General features: G+C 42.8%; 1 protein-coding gene across 2 annotated transcripts; it reads left to right on the top strand.

Moving 5' to 3' along the window:
* The first annotated feature begins 4,652 nt into the window (after window positions 1–4,652).
* C2H5orf15 (chromosome 2 C5orf15 homolog) lies at window positions 4,653–14,903 on the top strand. 2 transcript variants are annotated; one of them, XM_084838899.1, is made up of 3 exons: window positions 4,653–4,791; window positions 11,537–12,126; window positions 14,119–14,903. In XM_084838899.1, exons 1-3 carry the CDS (start codon window positions 4,674–4,676, stop codon window positions 14,248–14,250), a joined length of 840 nt encoding a protein of 279 aa, XP_084695025.1. In that variant the 5' UTR covers window positions 4,653–4,673; the 3' UTR covers window positions 14,251–14,903. The 2 variants fall into 2 exon arrangements, with proteins under 2 accessions (XP_084695025.1, XP_084695026.1); XM_084838900.1 differs by lacking the exon at window positions 4,653–4,791 and adding an exon at window positions 10,627–10,736.
* Window positions 14,904–19,360: the final 4,457 nt, after the last annotated feature.

The following is a 19,360-nucleotide window of genomic DNA, read 5'->3' as shown; positions in this document are numbered from 1 at the left end:
GTCTTCAAGTGACCAGTTGAGATGGTAAAGGAAATGCTGGGCCTATTACAGTTGTGCTTAGGGTGGATAGCAGAAGACAGGTGTCAGAAGAGGATAGGCCACCTGTCATATTATTCAAACATGGTTGGTTTTATTTATTATATTTAATAGATTTTTACACCACTGACCATATTTAAACATATCTTTGAGCCATTTACAAGAAAATTAAATACTTTAAATACAATTAAAATACATATCAACTGCTAAAACATGTATATAAAACAATAATATTAAAACCAATACTTACAAACAAACTGGGCAGCACCCTCACTCTAGGATGCTCTGGGTAAAGAAATGGGGCTTTAATTGGCACCTAAAACATGTTACAGTTGGCACCTCCTGAATACCAGGGGGAAGACATTCCATGAGGTGGGCACCACCATGGAGAAGGTCCTGCTTCCTGGTTGCTGCAAGATGGCAATCTGCCAGTAGTGGTACAGCCAGCAAGGCCTCCTCCGCTGATCTTCATGATTGCATAGGTCTGTATTAGGGAATTATTAATTATTAAATTTGTAGTTTGCCTTTTCACTAAAAATGGTACTCAAGGCAGCTAACAATAATAAAATACAGATAAAACATGAAATTTTAATGAATTCCATTACAACATAAACAAATTAAAAATGCAGTAATCAGATGACTTGTCCATGCAGATGCTTGCTCAAGTTGTCAGTTATCTACATAATGCATGTTTTTATGTTGTAGCTTTGACATAATTAAGGATTATTTTCTGTGTATACCAGTCACCTCCTTGTATGACATCCCACATAACTGAGCGAGTTGAGCTGATCTGATTTGGCAGTGGTGCCTGTACTTCTCTTTTCAGCAGCTTCAACGTGTAGTTTTGGCCTTCCATAATAACGATAGGTTTAAGGATAGTTGGGTGAACACATAAAGAACACATTTGATTTTATATGTAGCAGTTACCTAGAAATAGACCTTACAAATAATTCATTATGAGTTTGGAAAGGAAACAAGTGATGATCAAGCAAGAAAAACTCAAGACAATGAATGATAGCAGAACCTGTGAGGTAGGGTGGGCTAGGCCTTCCATCACAGGTTTCTCATATAATGGTCCATGCAGTCATCTCTGGCAATGACCAAGGGCGCATCTGAAGGACTTGTGCCTGCCTACTTCTGCTTCTGGAATTAAAGTGATTGTGAATACAGCATCTGCATACAGGTGGCAATTCGTACAAATTGAGCCTCCAATGTTATTCTGGCCAGGCATTTGAGGGAGGGGGAGCAAAGATGGTGGCTTCCATATGATCACATCTATGAACTAGCCCCGAGGGTGTTCTTGGTCTTGTATCTTTAAATCATTACATGATCTTAGGCATGTTTTTCACCTTAGTCCACTACGGAACAAACATTTCTGACTGTAATACATTAGTGATTGAGATGTCTACTGTAGTGCATTTGACACAGGATAGGCTGAAGCTAATGAAAGGTACAGCTGTCATACTACCAAAGCACCTTATATCAGTATTTTGGGGTTTGCTGTGACATCTTATTCCCTGCTGGGTATGATACAGAGTCAGCATCTTGAAAAAGAAACAGCTTGGCTCTACAGCAAGGGTTGGCAATGTAGTGCTTGTGGGCACCAATGCACCCACAGACAACTTTCTTGGCACCCGCCAAGGTGCCCTACTCCTCCCACTTCTTTAAAAAAAAAAACCTTACTGGCAGCTGGGATTGCTGTGAAATAGGTTTTTGTTGAGGCTGAACATTGTCGGTTCAAAGGAAGTGAAAAACTGTGGGAACCCACAGAAAACCTTTTGAGTTCAAACTTAGCAGTCATGGAATATGAGGAAGGGAAGGTCCTCTTATAGGCAGGTAACTGCCTAAAGAACAGAAAGCAGAGAGTAGAAATTAATATTAGATTCTCACAATGGAAGGGTAATCGGGGAACCACAATGGGGGTTCCGCAGAGATCTGTATCTCTTAAAACAAAAAGGGATTGCGAAAGAGCTCCAGAAGGATCTCCAAACTGGGAGAATGGGCATCAAAATGACAACTGCAATTCAATGTAAGCAAGCGTAAAAGGAGGCACATGGGGCAAAAAAATAAACTTCATGTACACGTTGATGGCATCTGGGCTAGCAGTGACTAACCAAGAAAGAGATCTTGGGTTTGTGGTGGATAGTTCAATGAAAATGTCAACCCAGTGTGCAGTTGCTATGAAACAGGCAAATTAGGAAAGCGTAATTAGGAATGGAATTGAAAATAAAACTGCGAATATCGTACTGCCCTTATACAAATCTATTGTGTGGCCACACTTGGAATACTGTGTATAGTTCTGGTCACATCTAAAAGAAGATACTGTAGAGCTGGAAGTGGTGCAACTACAACGATTTGAGGGGCTGGATAAACTCTGCAGTATCAGTTTTTTTGAAACGTGACATTCTACAAGAAAGTTCTGAGAGGTCTGTTAAAAGTTTAGGATCACCTGTATATGGAGTTTGAGAAGGTGGTATTTTTCTCAGGCATGTTTATAGCCATGTTATAGGAATTCACTCATTTGTTCATTTGCCTGTACACAGAATGGTAAAGTCTACCCAGCCACAACTCTACAGAGGTAAAATGAGCTTGAACCAGTGGATGTCTCCAGGAAAAATGTTTCTAGTTTTGTGCATGTTGAGTGCATTTGTGCTCAAAGCGCAATAGGAAGGGCAACGGCAGCCCATAAATGTGTATATAATTGTAATCTAAATTACCAGTGAGTAAGTCCCATTGAACTCAATGAGACTTCTGAACAGACACGCATAGGATTGTGCTGTTAAGTAAGTACCCAGTTTGCCATCTTAACGGTGGCATCTTGTTGCTTAAAGTGACATGCTCATAGTTGGACCTAGCTGTAAATAAATATCCCATCTTCTGAAGAACAGTGTTTGGCCAGACTGTACAAGGAGCCATGATAGGGAAGCTGAGTTAGTACCATTATTCTGAGCTACTGATATTGCACAACAAATTCCAACAGTGGATGGATCCCTAATCAGTGGATCCTCAGATGAAGTGCACATCCCTGGACCATAGCCTGTGGAATATAGTGTGGACATAACCCTCAGGTGGACACATACCCTGACTTTATACACAGTGAGTATTATTTGTTTACAGTAGAAGCAGTGCTGAAAGTGAAGAAGTATAATATTTCCCTCAGGATTCTAACAATCTTGTCAGCAGTGTCATCTTCAGTCACAGTGACTGTTATTGCTGCAGTAACTCTGCATCTACCCACCCACCACCCCTTTTCCTACCAAAGAGAAGTTGCATGCCCATTCTGACTTAAAACCGGAGTGTAGCGGAGGCAGGGCTCACAGCAGTGCAGCGCTGGCACTTTTTAATTAGTGGGGAAGCTGACATCATCTGCCACTGCTGCCCTTCAACTTCCCTGTTCACTGAGCTTAGTGCAATCCTCACAGTAGCTGGAAGGAAATAAACTTTCCCAGCAATAATGGGAAAACTGTAGTGCAAAGTATTTTGGGGTGTCTTGGTCTTGAAAGGGCAATTAAGATCTATTAGCATTACAAAAGACTTGCTCCTGGTGGAGATACAGCTGCTGGAAATGGTTTGTGGATACGGATCAACACATCTGCCTGCAATTTTGGACTCTCCTTCCAGGTGTGGCTGGTGGACCATCATTGCTTCAAAATTTGCCACCACACCACTTGTCGGAAGTTACTGTTTATCCATGTATTTAGAGGCTGCAGAGTTTCCACTGTGACCACCCACCACATTCCTGAAACAAACCAGAATTGTTGAGCTTTCTTCCTGTTACCACAGCTATCAGCGAATGCAACCAAGGGGGAGTCTCATAAAACAGTGCCATCCTAGACATGTCTACTCAAAAGTCAGTCCTGTTGACTTCTGTGGGGGTCCAGGTGATTATAGGAATGCAGTCTAACAGCACAATCCTATGCATAGCCACTCAAAGTAAGTCCCTTGAGTTCAGTGGCACTTATGCCCAGGTACATGAGTATAGTTGCTGTTCAGTCGTGTCTGACACTTCGTGACCCCATGGACCATAGCACGCCTGGCCTTCCTGTCCTCCGCTCTCTCCTGGAGCGTGCTCAAGTTCATATTCATTGCATCGGTGATGCTATCCAGCCATCTCATCCTCTGCCGTCCCCTTCTCCTTTTGCCTTGAATCTTTCCCAGCATCAGGGTCTTTTCCAGGGAGTTTTCTCTTCGCATGCAATCCTATGAAGTAAGTCCTATTGAGAGCAATGCAATTTACCCCCAGGCAAGTGTGCGCTCGAAGCCTCCTACTTTCCGTCTTTCCTGCGTACTTATTCCGCCCGGATTCATCAAGAGAACATTCGGGTTATACCCAAAGAAGGTGGCGGCATTCGATTTTTACTGGAAGTTCCTTAGAGACAGAAAAATGAAGAGTGACACACAGCCTGAATTTCCGGGTGCAGTACAGCATTTCTCAAACGGAAATTCCCTCTTCAGACCGTAAGCTACGTCACGCCGTTTTATCTATTAACATACCTGTTACGTGTACGGAGGGGGCGGTGAAGAGCTTTACGTCAGCGCGTTCCATTCGCGTCGAACGCCGTTGCCTAGCAGCGCGTGGACGGCGGTGGGCCGGCCGAGGCGAGGCCACGTCCCCTGGCTACTGCTTGGCAGCAAACATGGCCGCCAACGGGCGAAGGACGGCGGCGGGAGAAGCGCCGTCGCTGTCGTCTTTGGGCCGGACGTCTCTCTTCCTTCTGTTTGTGGCTCTGCCGGTCCGGGGCCACGCTGCAAACGGTGAGCGAGGAGCGGTCGGTCACCAGGGCGGGATAAACGGTGGTGGGCCAGGGGCCGGGAGGGAGGGGCGAGCCCGGGGTTCCGGTTGGCTCTCGTCTTTGCCGGGCCTGAAGGGTTCACGCCCTGCCTCATAGAATGGCTTCATTCAGCGGACCCGCCCCACGGCCCTGAGTCTCCGACCGTCTCCGCTCCTCCTCTCCCGCAGGTGCCCCTCCCGCAGAGATGTAGAGCCCCGCAGGCTTTCCTGAAGGCCTTCCTCCACTTTCAGGTGTCTTCCGTTCCGACGGACCTTGCCTGTACGCCCCGCACCCCGCCGGCTACACTTAGAATGAAAAACCCAGAGCCCCCTCCTCCCACCAAGTCCTATATCAACGCCGCAAAGTGTTACACAGCGCTGTATTGTTCCTTCGGCATTTGAAAGGTTGTTCCGAATGCCCGTTCTCGCGGTTAAAAGTCCGAGAGAGACATATTCAGTCTTGGGCCCCCCTCCACCCCTCCCTTGGAATCTCTCCTTTTGCAAAAGATCTTCTGCCATTTGCACTTCGTGTGGTAGACAAAACTTCAGTGGGTACAGTTTTTTATGATATAGCATCACCATACTGAGAAGTTGCAGCTGATGAATTTTCAGCTGCCAGTGGGGAAGGGGGCAGTGTTTACAATTGTCCTCAGTTTATGAAGCAAAGCCATTCAGAGCTTCAAAACAGGCATGAGGATGGAAAGATTGCGGCTTATTAGACATTTCATCTTGTTTCTTGACAGCGACCATAATTCACAGAAAGCACACACACCTTGTCTACAATTAATACATGTACACTGAACACATTTTGACTTGGTTTTCTTCAGCAGCATGAAACTATTGGAACAAGCTCAATAACTAGTGCTAGCTTAGCAGTCAATTTTTTTCTTCAGTGTCCACAAAAAATTCAATACCATAATAGGCATTCATTCAAAAAGCTGTATAGCTTTTGGTAACACTGTCAGGAATGCAACCTGAAAGCCAATTATTAAAAAGCAAATTACACAGCCTTCATGGTAAAGTATTTGAAAATCTCTTCAAAACTGTCACAATTTGTAGTCACAAAAATATAGTCACAAATTGAAGATAAACTAATATCCAGTCCCTGCTCAGTTACCAAGCTAACCATACTCTGCAGTATGCAAAATAGAGTTGCTAAACTTCTGTATGAAGAGAATTAGCATCTGTATTTAATAATTATCTGGCTCAATAGAGTGGCCTGTTATAGCCTAATTTAAAGAGTTATTGCTGTGTTCCTAGAGTTAACATGTATGTTTCTCTGTATGTACTTCACGGGTGTCCCAGGTCTGCCAGATACTGAAATTTGTGTTTAATTGTTTTCAAATGCCATTCACAAGGAAAGCGAAATTTACCTACAGTAAACTTTCTAAGAGAGCAGCCCATCTGTTGGTAGACAGAGGGCTCTGAAATCTGAGCCCTCTGTCTTATCCTATGCCCTGCCAGCAGGAGCTAAACAGGACAGGAAGAATGACACAGGTAATTTTGCCTCCTCTTCTTCCTGACCCCCCCCCCCTTCAGATAGGCCTCTGAGCCCATTTAGCTGACTTATCAGTGGCGGCACAGCAACAGACTATAGGATCTTGCAGGTCCTTCCCCTCCCCACGTGTTGTCTTGCCCCCTCTTCGACTTCTTCATGAAAGAGCAGCTGCTGTGGTGCTTTCCATGGTGGCTGAGAGGAGGTGGGGCCAAGGGAGGGGGAACGGCCTAATGTTGAATTCCCTCTTCTGTGGTTGCAGGAGTGCTACGCCTCGGGAGGGGGAATCTGACACTCTCCCAGGGACCATAGGATTGTTCTGCCCATATGTTTTCTTAACTTACGTTAAAAACACCGTTGTGACAACAGTTTATCGCAAAACCTACTATGCATAAAAAACACACCTATAAAATGATTGGCATAATGCAGAAGACCATTTGTCCTATTTAGACAGAGCAATGGGTACTTAGTTTCTGTTCAAACTTATGTCGTCTAAGGGTACAAGTAACAAAGGCCTTTTACTCTTTCCACTGTTATTACAGACATGCATAAATTGTGTATGTATCATTACTTCTAACTCCAATACAGTTCCAAAGCACACGTTTTCTTATCAATAAACTCCATTAATCATCTTCATTCATCATTCACCAAGGGATCATTGTTTTCAGTTTGTAACATTCTTTTAGCAATTCTTATAACTCTGTTCCTGAGAGATTCTACGTGCACCAGAATTGTAGCTATCTTTCGCTATGTTGATCCTGAAGGTGTCTAACCAAAAGGACTTGAGTCTTTTCTCTTACAATACAACTTTTATGTTCTTCTATTTTGATCCTTATTTGTATAGTGGTCAGTTCCAACACTGAACACCACATGAACTCCTTAAGGTTGTAGTCCAATAAGAACATAAGAAGAGCCATGCTGGATCAGACCAAGGATCCATCTAGTCCAGCATTCTGTTCACACAGTGACCAACCAGCTGCCCATGGGAAACCTACAAGCAGGACATGAATGCAACAGCACCCTCCTGCCTATGTTCCTCAGAAACTCGTGTACCTAGGCATACTGCCTCTGATACTCGAGGTAGCATATAGACATCAGGAGCAGTAGCCATTGATTCTCTAAGAATTTGTCTAACCCTCTTTTAAAGCCATCCAAATTGGTGCCCATCACTATACATACTTACCTGGGAGTATGTCCCATTGAGTACAGTGAGATATACTTCTGAGTGAATCTCAATACGACTGTACTGTTAGTAGCATTCTTAAACAAATCCTTGATCTCATATAACTTACCTGTTGGATTAATAAAGGGATTCTCTTACAGTTTTCATAGGCACTACATTGACCTCATGAGAAATGCCTACGTTAGTTAGTTATATTTATAGCCTGGCTTTCTTCTAAGGAGCTCAAAGCAACATACATGGTTCTCTCCTCACCCTGTTTTATTCTCACAACGATCTTGTCAAGTAGGATGGGCTGAGAGATAGTGACTGGCCCAAGGTCACCCATTGAGCTTTGTGGCCAAGTGGGGATTTGAACCTGAGTCTCCCCTGTCCTAATCCAACACTCTAAGCCAGGGCTGGAGAATCTCACTCTTGCACACAGATCCACTTCTGGGAAAAGATGGTGGTAAAGTAGGAGTTGAACAGTTCTGACTTCTTTTGTTACCCATTAGCATTTCACCATCCTTACTGAGTAGTGGGCATATCATCGCCTTCCTCTTACTTTGAACATACCTGACCCCCCCCCCCACTCCCCCAGTTGTAGTTCTTAGCATCATTCTGAGCTTTGGCTTTTCTGACACAACCCCTACAAGTCTGGGCTAGTCATTTGTACTTGTACATTGACCTTTCATTCTGTGTCTTTAAAAAAATAAATCAGCTTGCCGCTAATTTTTTGTGCAGTCATGATGGCTTTTTAAAATTGTCCCATTTGTCCCTCTTTGGAATGGCTTGTTATCTTGCCTTTAGTGAATCTTTCTTCAGGAGCTCCCACCCATCTTGAAGCTTTTCCATGCTAGGTTATCTGGCCACAGAATTCTACCTGGAATTTCTCTGAAGTTATTAAATCAGCTTTCCTCACATCCATATACATGTTTGACTACACTCACCTTTAGATCAAAAATCACCAAAGATCAAAAATTTCAGCATTACAGTGGTCACTTTCCCTAACTATTCATATAGTTTGATTAATATCTGTGAACCTTGAATTTTTGTTTTAAATTCTAAGATCAGGTTAATATAGGAAAATTGCTGTATAAACAAGGAACAGTCTGTTCAGCTGTTAATTTCATACACCATAAATGGCAAGATTGACTCCAATATCTATTTAATTTTTTATTCCATAGCAGTTAGAAGCAAGTGAGTGTTTCTCTATTCCCTACTGTCAGATAATGCCAAGCCTCAGAATTTTCCAGAATTTTCCTATTTCTTGACATTATTGCATTTAATTGCTATAATCAGCAGTTAGTCCATTTTTTAATCATGTATTTTTGGTATATAAATATTATTTCATCCTAATTTCACTTGGAGCTTACCTGAAAGAAAATATCTCCCTGAAATATTATTAAGCTTATGTATTGCTAGTGTAATTACCAATTGATTAGCCTTGCCAAAGGCAGAGAGAGATGATCCAACAATTTTTGCTCACATAACGTTGCATTCTTGTGGCTTGTTTGCCCTGATTTTGTAATCTGTAAGAGCAGTGTTCCTGAACCTGTTGCACTGTTTCCTTTGTTACAATAATGGTTAGGCATAGTAGTGTAGTGGTGAAAGTGACGGACTGGGAGCCGGGAGATCCGGGTTCTAGCCCCACTCGGCCATGGAAGCTCACTGGGTGACTTTGGGCCAGTCACAGACTCTCAGCCCAACCTACCTCACAGGGTTATTGTTGTGAGGATACAATGGAGAGGAGGAGGATAATGTAAGCCACCTTGGGTTCCTTGCAAGAGGGAAAAAGGCGGGATATAAATGCAATAATAAATAATAAATAATATTGCTAAATTGGATTGCCATGTTGTTCCTGCTGCTTGGATCTGAGAACCTCTCATGAGTGAGAGTTGCTTGCTTATTTATAAAATAGAATGGGGCTGTTCACACAACATGCTAACCCACACTCAGTGGTTGTTTGTTGAACTGTGAGTTATTGTGTTCTCTGAACGCAGCCAGGGTGGCTTGTTAACCATGCAGTGTAGCTTAATTTTCTCAACAAGCCATATTGAGAACCCATAGGTTGTTGTTGGGTTGTTCAGGGTGGTTAACAAGCCACACTGCATGGTTAACAAGCCAACCTGGCTACATTCAGACAACACAATAACCCATTCTGCAGAAAACATGCTGTGTTCAGACAACATGATAACCCATGGTTCAACGAACAACCCACGGTTCAAAACAGCCTACACTCAACCACTGAGTGTGGATTAGCATGTTGTGTGGACAGCCCTTGTTGTCTTGTTGCTGTAGAATGGGCCATGACGAGATATTAGGAAGAACCATTTCAAATAACTAGAAGCCATCATTAAACTTTTAGGTGGCATATCTGCATAAGGTTGAAAAAAGCATGTTTTTTTTTTTTTTTTAGGAACTTGGGCAACAAGTCTCTTGAGGCTTTTCCTGCTTACATCAAGGGTGCCCAGCCATTTTCTCTACAGCTCACCTGAAGTGCTTCATCTTCTCATAGTTCAGGGGTCTAGAGGTGTTTTTTTTTTGTTTGCCTTGCTAGCCAAGCCAAGTTTTGTAGCCTCCCCCATCCTCTCCTTTCCCACTAGGCTCTTTCCCCCCAGGGGTAGCACACTGGCTTTAGTGCTATACCTTGAAAGCTCACCTAGTGCCTTCCTACAGCAGCATCCAAAACCCTTCGTTGGCCTTTCCTGAAGGAAGAGCCAGTGAGGATCAGCTAGCTGGGTGCTGCTTCTGGAAGGCACTCTGAGCACCTTCCAACAGCAGTGTCCAACCCTGACCTCCTCCCTTTTCCTGCTTCAGAGCAGGAAAGGCTGGTAGTGTTTTTTTTCCACTATGACCCTGTGTGGCCATGATTTTCCAAGTGCCTTGGCCATGCAGCTGCCAAACAACTTGCCACCTTCCTCCCAGCCTTGGAACTGGAGAGGCAGTGGAGATTGCCATGCACCTCTGGGATGATCTCCGCCCTCTTCTGCAGCTTCAAAGTTCGGAGTATGGCTGGCTACTTGTTATGCTCATCAGAAGCTAGCACCACACTTGCCATGGTGAGTGTGGAAAATGGAATTGTTGAAGTCTGGTCATATTGTTCTGCTACATGTGACTCCCCCCCCCGCCCCCCCGCAAAGTCTGTGTGTTCCTCCTTCCTAGATATATGGTGATCTGATCTGGCATGTCCATCAAGAGTGGAAACTGGATGCGTTGATTCTGGCACGCCATTGGACAGTGTTGAAACGCATTGTTATTGTCTTATTCATAAGGTATACTAACTGTCTTAGTTCTATTTCATTCAGTTGATGAAGAAAGGCTTCAGCTTTCTGTTTGCATCTACCACTTGGTAACAGTTGCCCCTCTCCAGAGACTTGTCCATGTAATACCCATGTTCTTCAGTACTTTAGTGAAGTTAGCAACACCATGTGTGGATGTCTTTGCATTTGCATGGTTGATTCCTGTGGAGGCCTGGATTGAATGAAGGCCATGTATCTAGTAATCACTACATTGAAATGACATGGTAACCAGATTTCATACTCATGCTTCCTTCTGATGTCATTATAGGCATACACAGACAGAAAAAGGAGTTATTCCTAAACAAAAACAATAGAGGGAGATATAAAGGTCAGGGCCATTTGAAAAGAGAATTAAATTTAAATTTGAATTCTGCTAAGACCAAATAGATACTCTAGAACAGGCATGGGGAACTTTCAGCCTACGGGGGTTCCGCACCCAGCCCACCAGTTTCTTCCCCAGGCAAAAGGTCTGATCTGTGATCAGCAGATCAGAGATTATCTCTTTTCCAAGTCCAGCACTGGGAATGGCTCAGATCTTTGAAAGGTTCTGAAATGCAAAATTCCTGGATGTTGTATTTTGATATAGGCTTTTAGCTTCAGAAACTGTTTTAAAAACAAACAAACACGTACCTCCACTTTTTAGCTTGTTGGATGATTTGATTCTGATAAGATGATACTATTGATTTGACTAGGCTGTCCTTATCAAATCAAGATATGTGTGAGAATATTTGTTTAAAACTTCAGAGTATCCTAATTTGTATTTTCTCCTTTAGATATTACACATGACACACAGCTGCCTCAGGAAACTGTTGAGTCGATGGACAATAATACATCATCCATTAGTTCAGCAGCTAACCAGAACAGTATGGGGAATGCAACAAAAGAAGGAACACCCCCAACATTTTTGAAAGTAGGTACTTCTCTTGCACCTGGGCCAGCTATAGCAGAAGAAAAGTTAGTCACACCTCCTGTGCCAACTTCTGTGAGTCTTAGTCCTAATTCACAAATGAATATTGATGTTTCAGAAGACACAGATATTAATGAAGATGACATTACAGACAAATACGTGTTCACTAGTTCCCTACCAGTGGCAAAAGAATCTATCGATCCCAGTACTCTTGCAGAATATGAACAATATGGTATCCCACCTGATTCCAAAGATGATCAAGATGACGAAGGAATTTCAGAATTGCCGGAAGAGTTGGCAAGTATGCGCAGCTACGAAAATAAGAAGTCATTTGCTGATGAGATGAAAGACTCCCCGGTCTCAGGATTAGACGATGATAGCCATTTCTTTTTTCATCTGGTTATTGTTGTCTTTTTGGTAGCTGTGGTTTACATCACATATCACAATAAAAGAAAGGTAGGTTTGGCTTTTTAACAATCTGGAAAATGCTAATAATGTTGTAATATGTTTTGTCTGGAAACATACTAGAACCATTTAATAATAAATAGCTTTCCTGAGATTATAAATCAGCATTTGTACTTTGTTTTGTAAATAATAACATGCAAAGCTAATAGCCAAATAGCATCAGAAATCTTGTTTTATATTCTTGTTCATTAATGGAGGTAAAGAGTAGGCAAAGCTGAACACAGGGTAAATTATGAAATGCAGGGTTACAAAGATTAGAAAACAACCAATTAAGATGGGCTCCAGTCCATAATATTGAGATAATTAAGTTAACACCTGGAATTTGTGAATATAAGCAGTTGTTAGTCTGCTACAAATTAAAAACCTTTACAGTATGATACTTTTTGTGAAATTTGCTTTGATATTTTTGGAATGTAAGCAAGCTGAAAAGAATGAAGTAAGGCTGGACAAACAGGTCTAAGGGTAGATGTGACAGTGTATTGTGAGTAGTTCCACTCTCTGTATAATAAAAATGTGTCATACCTTTTTAAGCACATTGTTCTGAGAAATAAAAATACCTTCCCCTTCTTTCCTTTTGTAGGGGCTAGTGTGTTTTATTATTTTTTCCTCTTAAATTAAGTGGATCTGTAATTTAATGTGATAAGACTGAGGATGATATTACTTCCTCAAGTTTTCTAGATTTCTCTCCGTTCCTATTCCAAGGATTCTGGGGTAGGTTATGATGCACGTATCTTGCATTTTATTCCCATGTTGAAACCTAACTCTCCAGAGCATACTGGCCTATTTATATCAGAGGGCCAGTCCTATTAATCATTGTTCCACTTCGATGCCAGCACAGATATTTAGGACACTAAAAACAAAACAAAAACATAGCAGTTTTTCAAAAATGGGATGGCTGCATGTTTTAAAACTGGGAATTCTCCCAGTGCTGAAGCTCTTTTGAGGGTTGGAATAGTTAACATGGACTTCTGTAGCTTAGGGCAGAACCCTGTGGCCACTAGACAGTGGCTAGATGGCCACAGGACTGGTCAGTTCCAGGAACTGACCTCGGAGCCCAAACTCCGAGGTCAGTTCCTGGGGAACTGCCTCCCCACTCCCGCCTCGCCACCTCATAGGCCGCAGAGAGCATCCCTGTGCCCCCCATGCATAAGAGCAGTGCGGAGCAGGGCAAAAAGGGCCATTCCCAGGGGCAGGGAGTGCGAAAGTGGCGGTATGACATTTCCTATGTGTCGTCTGGCCTCCCCACCCCACACTTTGATGTCCTGTGGCTAGGTACCTGAAATCAGCCGTCTAGCTGCAAATGCAGGGCAGCTGGAGTGCGGAGGAGATGATCCCCTCCGTGCTACTCCCACAGTGCATTGAATAGGCAGTCACCTCTGAGTTTGGAGGCGACTGCCTATCCCCCATAGGATTGCTCCCTTAAGGACTTAAACAAATAACTTCTTCCCTTTTAAGACACCAAGTCTAAGCTAGCCCAAAGCAAATATTCCATAGTACCATGTGTGAAACTGCACTGACATTCCTTTTCCTATATGCCCATTCAGTTTTTATCATTATGCTCTGGTTTCCACTGCAGTGTACCCACCTCTCCTATAAAGAGTATATACTAGAATCCCACCATAACAGACATTTTGCTGGAGTAGCAGGTTTTCTCCAGTATCAGGGAGTGGATCAGGTTTTGCCCCTATCTCAACTATGTCCTTAATTGTAGGCTCTTCAGCATCTTCTATGGAAGTATGGGCTGCCATTGACTTTGGTGGGAGAAAGTAAACACCATCAGTGATAATGACAACCAATTTGCTTATTGTTTTATCGTTGTATATAAAAAGTTACAAGGGATGGACATCAATAGGAAAACATAGTGAAGGAAATGGTTGTGACAGATTTGAAAGTCTGACCAGAAAATTAATACTAATATATATAGTAAATGTCTTTTTAACTACATCAATATTTCATCATAATTAACTGATCTTTTCTTTCCAGATCATCTTGTTGGTTCAGAGCAGAAGATGGCGGGATGGGCTTTGCTCCAGAACAGTTGGATATCATCGTTTAGATCAAAATGTTAACGAGGCTATGCCTTCATTAAAAATTACCAATGATTACATTTTTTAAAAGTAGAGTGATCGAGTTTGCTGAACTAGTAATTTTCTTTGCCTTGTTTTTATATAATGTGCAGGTATTTGCCATAAGTAATGAGCATGTGCACACTCTTCTTGCCTTGCGGGGTTTCAGCCTTATATGAAGGCATGTAAAGTTAGTATTTACTTTTGGTGAGAGCCAGACCTCAGCAGCATTGTATATAGTGCCATTTTCAGTCACTTTATTTATCTTCTACTGTATTCCCTTCTGCCTGGAGCAGTCAGTAATCCTAGTTTAAAACACATAGTAGTCAATATTCAACATATTAGTAAATCTGGCATCAGTGAATCATACTAAAAAGCTTCTGGTAATTCCCTATTTGGATCATGTATCCTATTGCTCCCTCAGTACAAACTACTTAATACTATAGGGTGTCCATCAGTGTAAAGCTGGGTTCCTTACTTCAACCTACATTATTTGTATAAGGATCATGCTTGTATTTATTTTCTATAACATTTGCCTAGAGAAGCATTTTAAGAGAACAAAATTTTTCTCATATTATTGATCAACCTATTTTCTTGCATAGTTCACAAATATTAGTTTTAAATACTGGTGATTCTGAGCCCAATTTTTTTCAACCATGTTGTTTGCAAAAACAAACAAATAAAAAAGCCTTTAAAAACCAAGGATTGTGATAAACCTTTTCAGGCTAGAAACTGTACAAAACAATTTCTAGAATAACATCACCTACACTTGCCTTGGTGTGTGTGTGTGTGTGTGTGTTTGTTACAAACATGGAAGCATGTAAACTTGAAAGAGGGTTTTGTTCAACTTTGTCCATCTGCCAGTGAAACAGACAGTGCTGGTGTAATAGATCCCCCCCAGCCCCCTCTGCACCCCCCAGATCTGCTCCACACCCTCCAGAACAGATTTGGGGTGGTGCAGAAGCAAGGAGAGGAAGTCTGTTCTGTTGTGTGAGCAGAAGTCTGCTTGCATGATTTTGGATGTTGCCCTGAGTTTCAAGTATTGGTCTAACCAAGGTAACTAGCTGCAGGTATAAACATGAAATGATGTGAGATTGCCCATCTTCAGAGAATATGGCATCATTTTCTTTAATTTTGAAAAGAGAAAAAATCCCTTCTGGTATGTTAGCAGGTATTTTTTTTAAGTGTAGTTTTGCTATTTCATTTCCTCAAGTTGTAAAGTATATAAGTTCTTCAGCGCACATCCTGTTTGTGAGTGATATCCACCAGCACCTTCAAGGCTGAACAATACGTAAATAGTGAACTATAATTAATGGCTTTATATTCAGGTATTGTAATATTCTGAAAACCTCTTAAACCCCTGGCATGAGAAGAGTTGCAATGGGCATGGCCTTATCTTAGTGGATAAAGCAACTGAGTGCTGGGTTCCTATATCTAGTATTCCTAAACACAAGAACGTGAAGCACAAACAATACATGCCAGAACTGTTTTCTTGCAGTAATTTTTATTTTACTTGAACTTGTATCACTTTTAATAAGATTTTTCAAATAAATTCCGGAACATAACTTTGTAGTAATTGTAGCTTGATTTGTATATTTCCATTAAAGAGGTCTTTATTGGTGAAATCTGCATGAAGTATTGAATTCAAATTTGAATTAATCATTGCTTTAGCTGTAGGGACAAGAATCAGTGTACCAGTTCATGTTAAAGGGGTGTTAAAAGTAGTTTGTGTGCTTACCACAAGATTTGATTCAGACCTCAATTCAGTGATTCAGAAAACAGCTCAATTTGACTTGGAACAATTCAGAGGCTGCCTGACTTGATTTGGGTCTGAATTTCACTTCGGAAACCTGGAGTTCCATTCCTTCTACTGTTTGCAGACAGAGTAGCCCCCTTCACATTTTCTGTATGAAAATGATACACGACATAGAAGTGCCATTAGGAAAGAAACCTGAAAATTTTCAGAGAGATAGGTTTAGGAGGGTTTGCACTAGGTACCTTTAAAGTTGATTGGAGGGGCTAAAAAGGGATTTGCTCCTCCCCTGACCTATGGTATTGTGGGAAATTTGTATGCATACATTGTAGAAGCACCCCTAAGTAAGTAACATGCGAAAGTTCAGAATGGTAGCGCAAGGAGTTTTGTAGAAGAGAGCCCTGTACAGTTTGGGGTTTGGGATGGTAATTTGTATGAAAACAATTTACATCACAGAGGTGCCCTTAGGGAAGAAACCTGCCATATTTCAGAACAATAGGTGCATTGGCTAGGGACTTAAGATGAATGAAATTGTCACGTTCCCTTGGCCCCCACCTTCCTCATGCACACGCACACAAGAAGAGAGGCTTTAGTCTCACGCCTTTAATTCACTAGCAACAGGTTCATTACAGTTGCAAATCCCTGAAGACTTTCAGGCTACAAAGGAATAACAGCAGGGAATCCAAATGGAAGCTACAATGTTGCCAGCAGTTTGAACACGGACTTGCTGGCTAGAATAACTTAGGGAGGGAAACTCCTCCCTTCCAGTAATGCTCCTCTACATCGACCCTCGCGCATCACCAACCGGGTTGACCATCTGAGCGCCGCCTCTAACTTTTCCTGCTTCGCTCTGCGCCGCAGTCTAGCATCCCTCAGGTCATGCCCCGCGCTCTCCTCCTCCTGGATTCTCATGGGGGGGGGGGCTTCAGGCCCAGCCATCTGGGTGTTAGCATCCTGAGAAGCACGCCTATCCATATCTGAACTCGCTCAAGGAGATGCCTCCCCCGGTTCTGCCTGTTCCCCTTCTGAATCTGAACTGCTAACTATCTCCATATGCTCCAAATCAATCCTGACAGAAATAGAGGTTGGGGCTTTTTTGTTCCCAATTGGCACAAAAGTCATAGAAAGCACACTGCAAAGCTGATAGGACGGGTGGATGTGAGCATGTGTCAGAAGCATCCAGCATTTAGACACAGACAAGACACATGCACACCAAAACTGAGAGCACTGAACTTAAAAGCCTGTACAACTAGGATCAGATGGGTAGAGGATAAGGGAAGTGACAGTGATTATGACTAACAAAGGGTTAACACTCAAAACAGACTGAAACAATAGCAGGAATTTTAAAGGAACAAGGAGTCAGGATTGTATTATCTGAAGGGATTTAGGAAATGTTTTGTAATATATTGTATGGATGTCATGTCTTAACTTGCTGGATATACTTCAAGTGCAGACCAAGATATATAAAGCCCTATAAATTCTATATACAGTCAGGGCCAGAATATTGGAACAAGGAAAACTGTTTTGGCAGTTGGCCTCTGTACACCACCACATTGAAGTTGAAAGGAAACACACCCAGATGGGAGCGAAGCCAGGACTTTCAGCTGTAATTCAAAGGGTTTGACAAAAGTGGGACACTAACCATACAGGAAGGACAGTGTCAGGGTGGAAACTGAGCCCATAGAGCCCCAGAGCAGTTCTGATTCTGAGGAGGAACAGCAATCCATGGGAGAGGAGCCAGCTCATCCCTCACAGACACAGCAGCTGGCAGAGATTCCTCCTGCTGGCTTTCCTGAGTTAGATAGTGATCCTAGCAGTGAGAAAGTGCGGGAATGAGGCTTGCTAGATGCTCGACGCAGAGAGCGACAAGTGATGGAGGGTGCAGAAAGGAGGCGTAGTGCCCGTTTGGCACACAAGCAACGGCTGCCTCCCATGGACCCAAGGGAAAGAGGGAGGATCTCTCCCTAGCCCATAAGTTCTGGGTCTTCAAGTGACTCTCTTTCAAATGGCAATCAACTGCCTATTCGAAGCTTAGGCCGCTCTGCTGTTCCTTGCTTTAGTTGCTGGTGATTAGCATCTGAAAGAATCATTAAGTTGTAAAAGGATTAAAGCTTTGAAAAGAATCCTTTCGTCTGTGTCTTGAGTTGGCTATTGGAGTCAACTGAAAGAGGCCACCAGGGAGCTCCTGACAGACAGCCAGTGGCATACACCTCCCCCATCGTTGGTGGCTCATAAGTAATGGAAGGAATGGCTGACAAGCAGCTGCATGGCCAGGTGTGGCCTGTTTCCTGGGTACCCCATGACCAATCAAGCAGATAAAAGGCCTGGAGGTGGTTCTGAGTGTTACATTTGCATTTGGTAGCTGTTCACTGGAACCCCCAACATGAGGTCCAAAGAGGTGTCCATGCGAGTGAAGGAGGCCATCATTAGGCTGAGGAAACAAAATAAACTCATCAGAGAGATAGCAAAAACAGTGGGAGTGGCCAACACAACAATTTCGAACATCCTGAAAAAGAAGGAATTAACTGGCAAGCTCAGCAACAGCAAAAGGCCTGGAAGACCACGGAAGACAATTAAAGTGGATGACCGCAGAATTCTGCTCATGGTGAAGAGGAACCCTTTCACAACATCTAGCCAGGTCAAGAACGCTCTTGAGGAGGTAGGCATGTCATTGTCAACATCTACAGTCAAGAGACGGCTTTATGAATGTAAACACAGAGGCTTCTCAACAAGGTGCAAACCACTGGTAACGCTCAAGAACAGACAGGCCAGATTAGCCTTTGCCAGCAAACACCTAAAGAAGCCTGGCCAGTTCTGGAATAAGATTCTTTGGACTGATGAAACCAAGATTAACTTGTACCAGAATGATGGGAAGAGAAAAGTATGGAGAAAGAAAGGAACAGCTCATGATCCAAAGCATACCACATCATCTGTCAAACATGGTGGAGGCAGTGTTATGGCATGGGCATGCATGGCTGCCAATGGAGCTGGGTCACTGGTGTTTATTGATGACCTGACTGCTGATAAAGCAGCAGGATGAATTCTGAAGTGTATAGGGCTATACTTTCTGCTCAGATTCAGCCGAATGCTGCCAAACTGATAGGGTGCCGCTTCATATTGCAGATGGATAATGACCCAAAACATACAGCAAAAGCTACCCAAGAGTTTCTCAAGGCAAAGAAGTGGGATGTTCTTCAATGGCCAGGTCAGTCACCTGCTCTCAACCCAATAGAGCATGCTTTTCACTTACTGAAGACAAGACTGAAGGCAGAAAGACCCACAAACAAGCAGCAGCTGAAGGCAGCTGCAGTAAAGGCTTGGCAAAGCATCTCGAGGGAGGAAACTCAGCATTTGTTCATGTCCATGGGTTCCAGACTTCACGCCAGCCATTGACTGCAAAGGATCT

Source organism: Heloderma suspectum, chromosome 2, assembly GCF_057233095.1.
Source record: "Heloderma suspectum isolate Gila_16-S chromosome 2, 16-S_ref, whole genome shotgun sequence".
NCBI classification, from domain to species: Eukaryota; Metazoa; Chordata; class Lepidosauria; order Squamata; family Helodermatidae; genus Heloderma; species Heloderma suspectum.
This window is presented reverse-complemented; position numbering and strand designations above follow the sequence as displayed.

What these genes read in the sequence shown, in the direction of transcription:
- C2H5orf15 (XM_084838899.1), top strand. Translation starts at nt 4,674, where the DNA reads ATGGCCGCCAACGGGCGAAGGACGGCGGCGGGAGAAGCGCCGTCGCTG. An exon ending in CCGGGGCCACGCTGCAAACG is followed by an intron (nt 4,792 to 11,536) that starts GTGAGCGAGGAG and finishes TTTCTCCTTTAG; the next exon opens with ATATTACACATGACACACAG. An exon ending in CATATCACAATAAAAGAAAG is followed by an intron (nt 12,127 to 14,118) that starts GTAGGTTTGGCT and finishes TTTTCTTTCCAG; the next exon opens with ATCATCTTGTTGGTTCAGAG.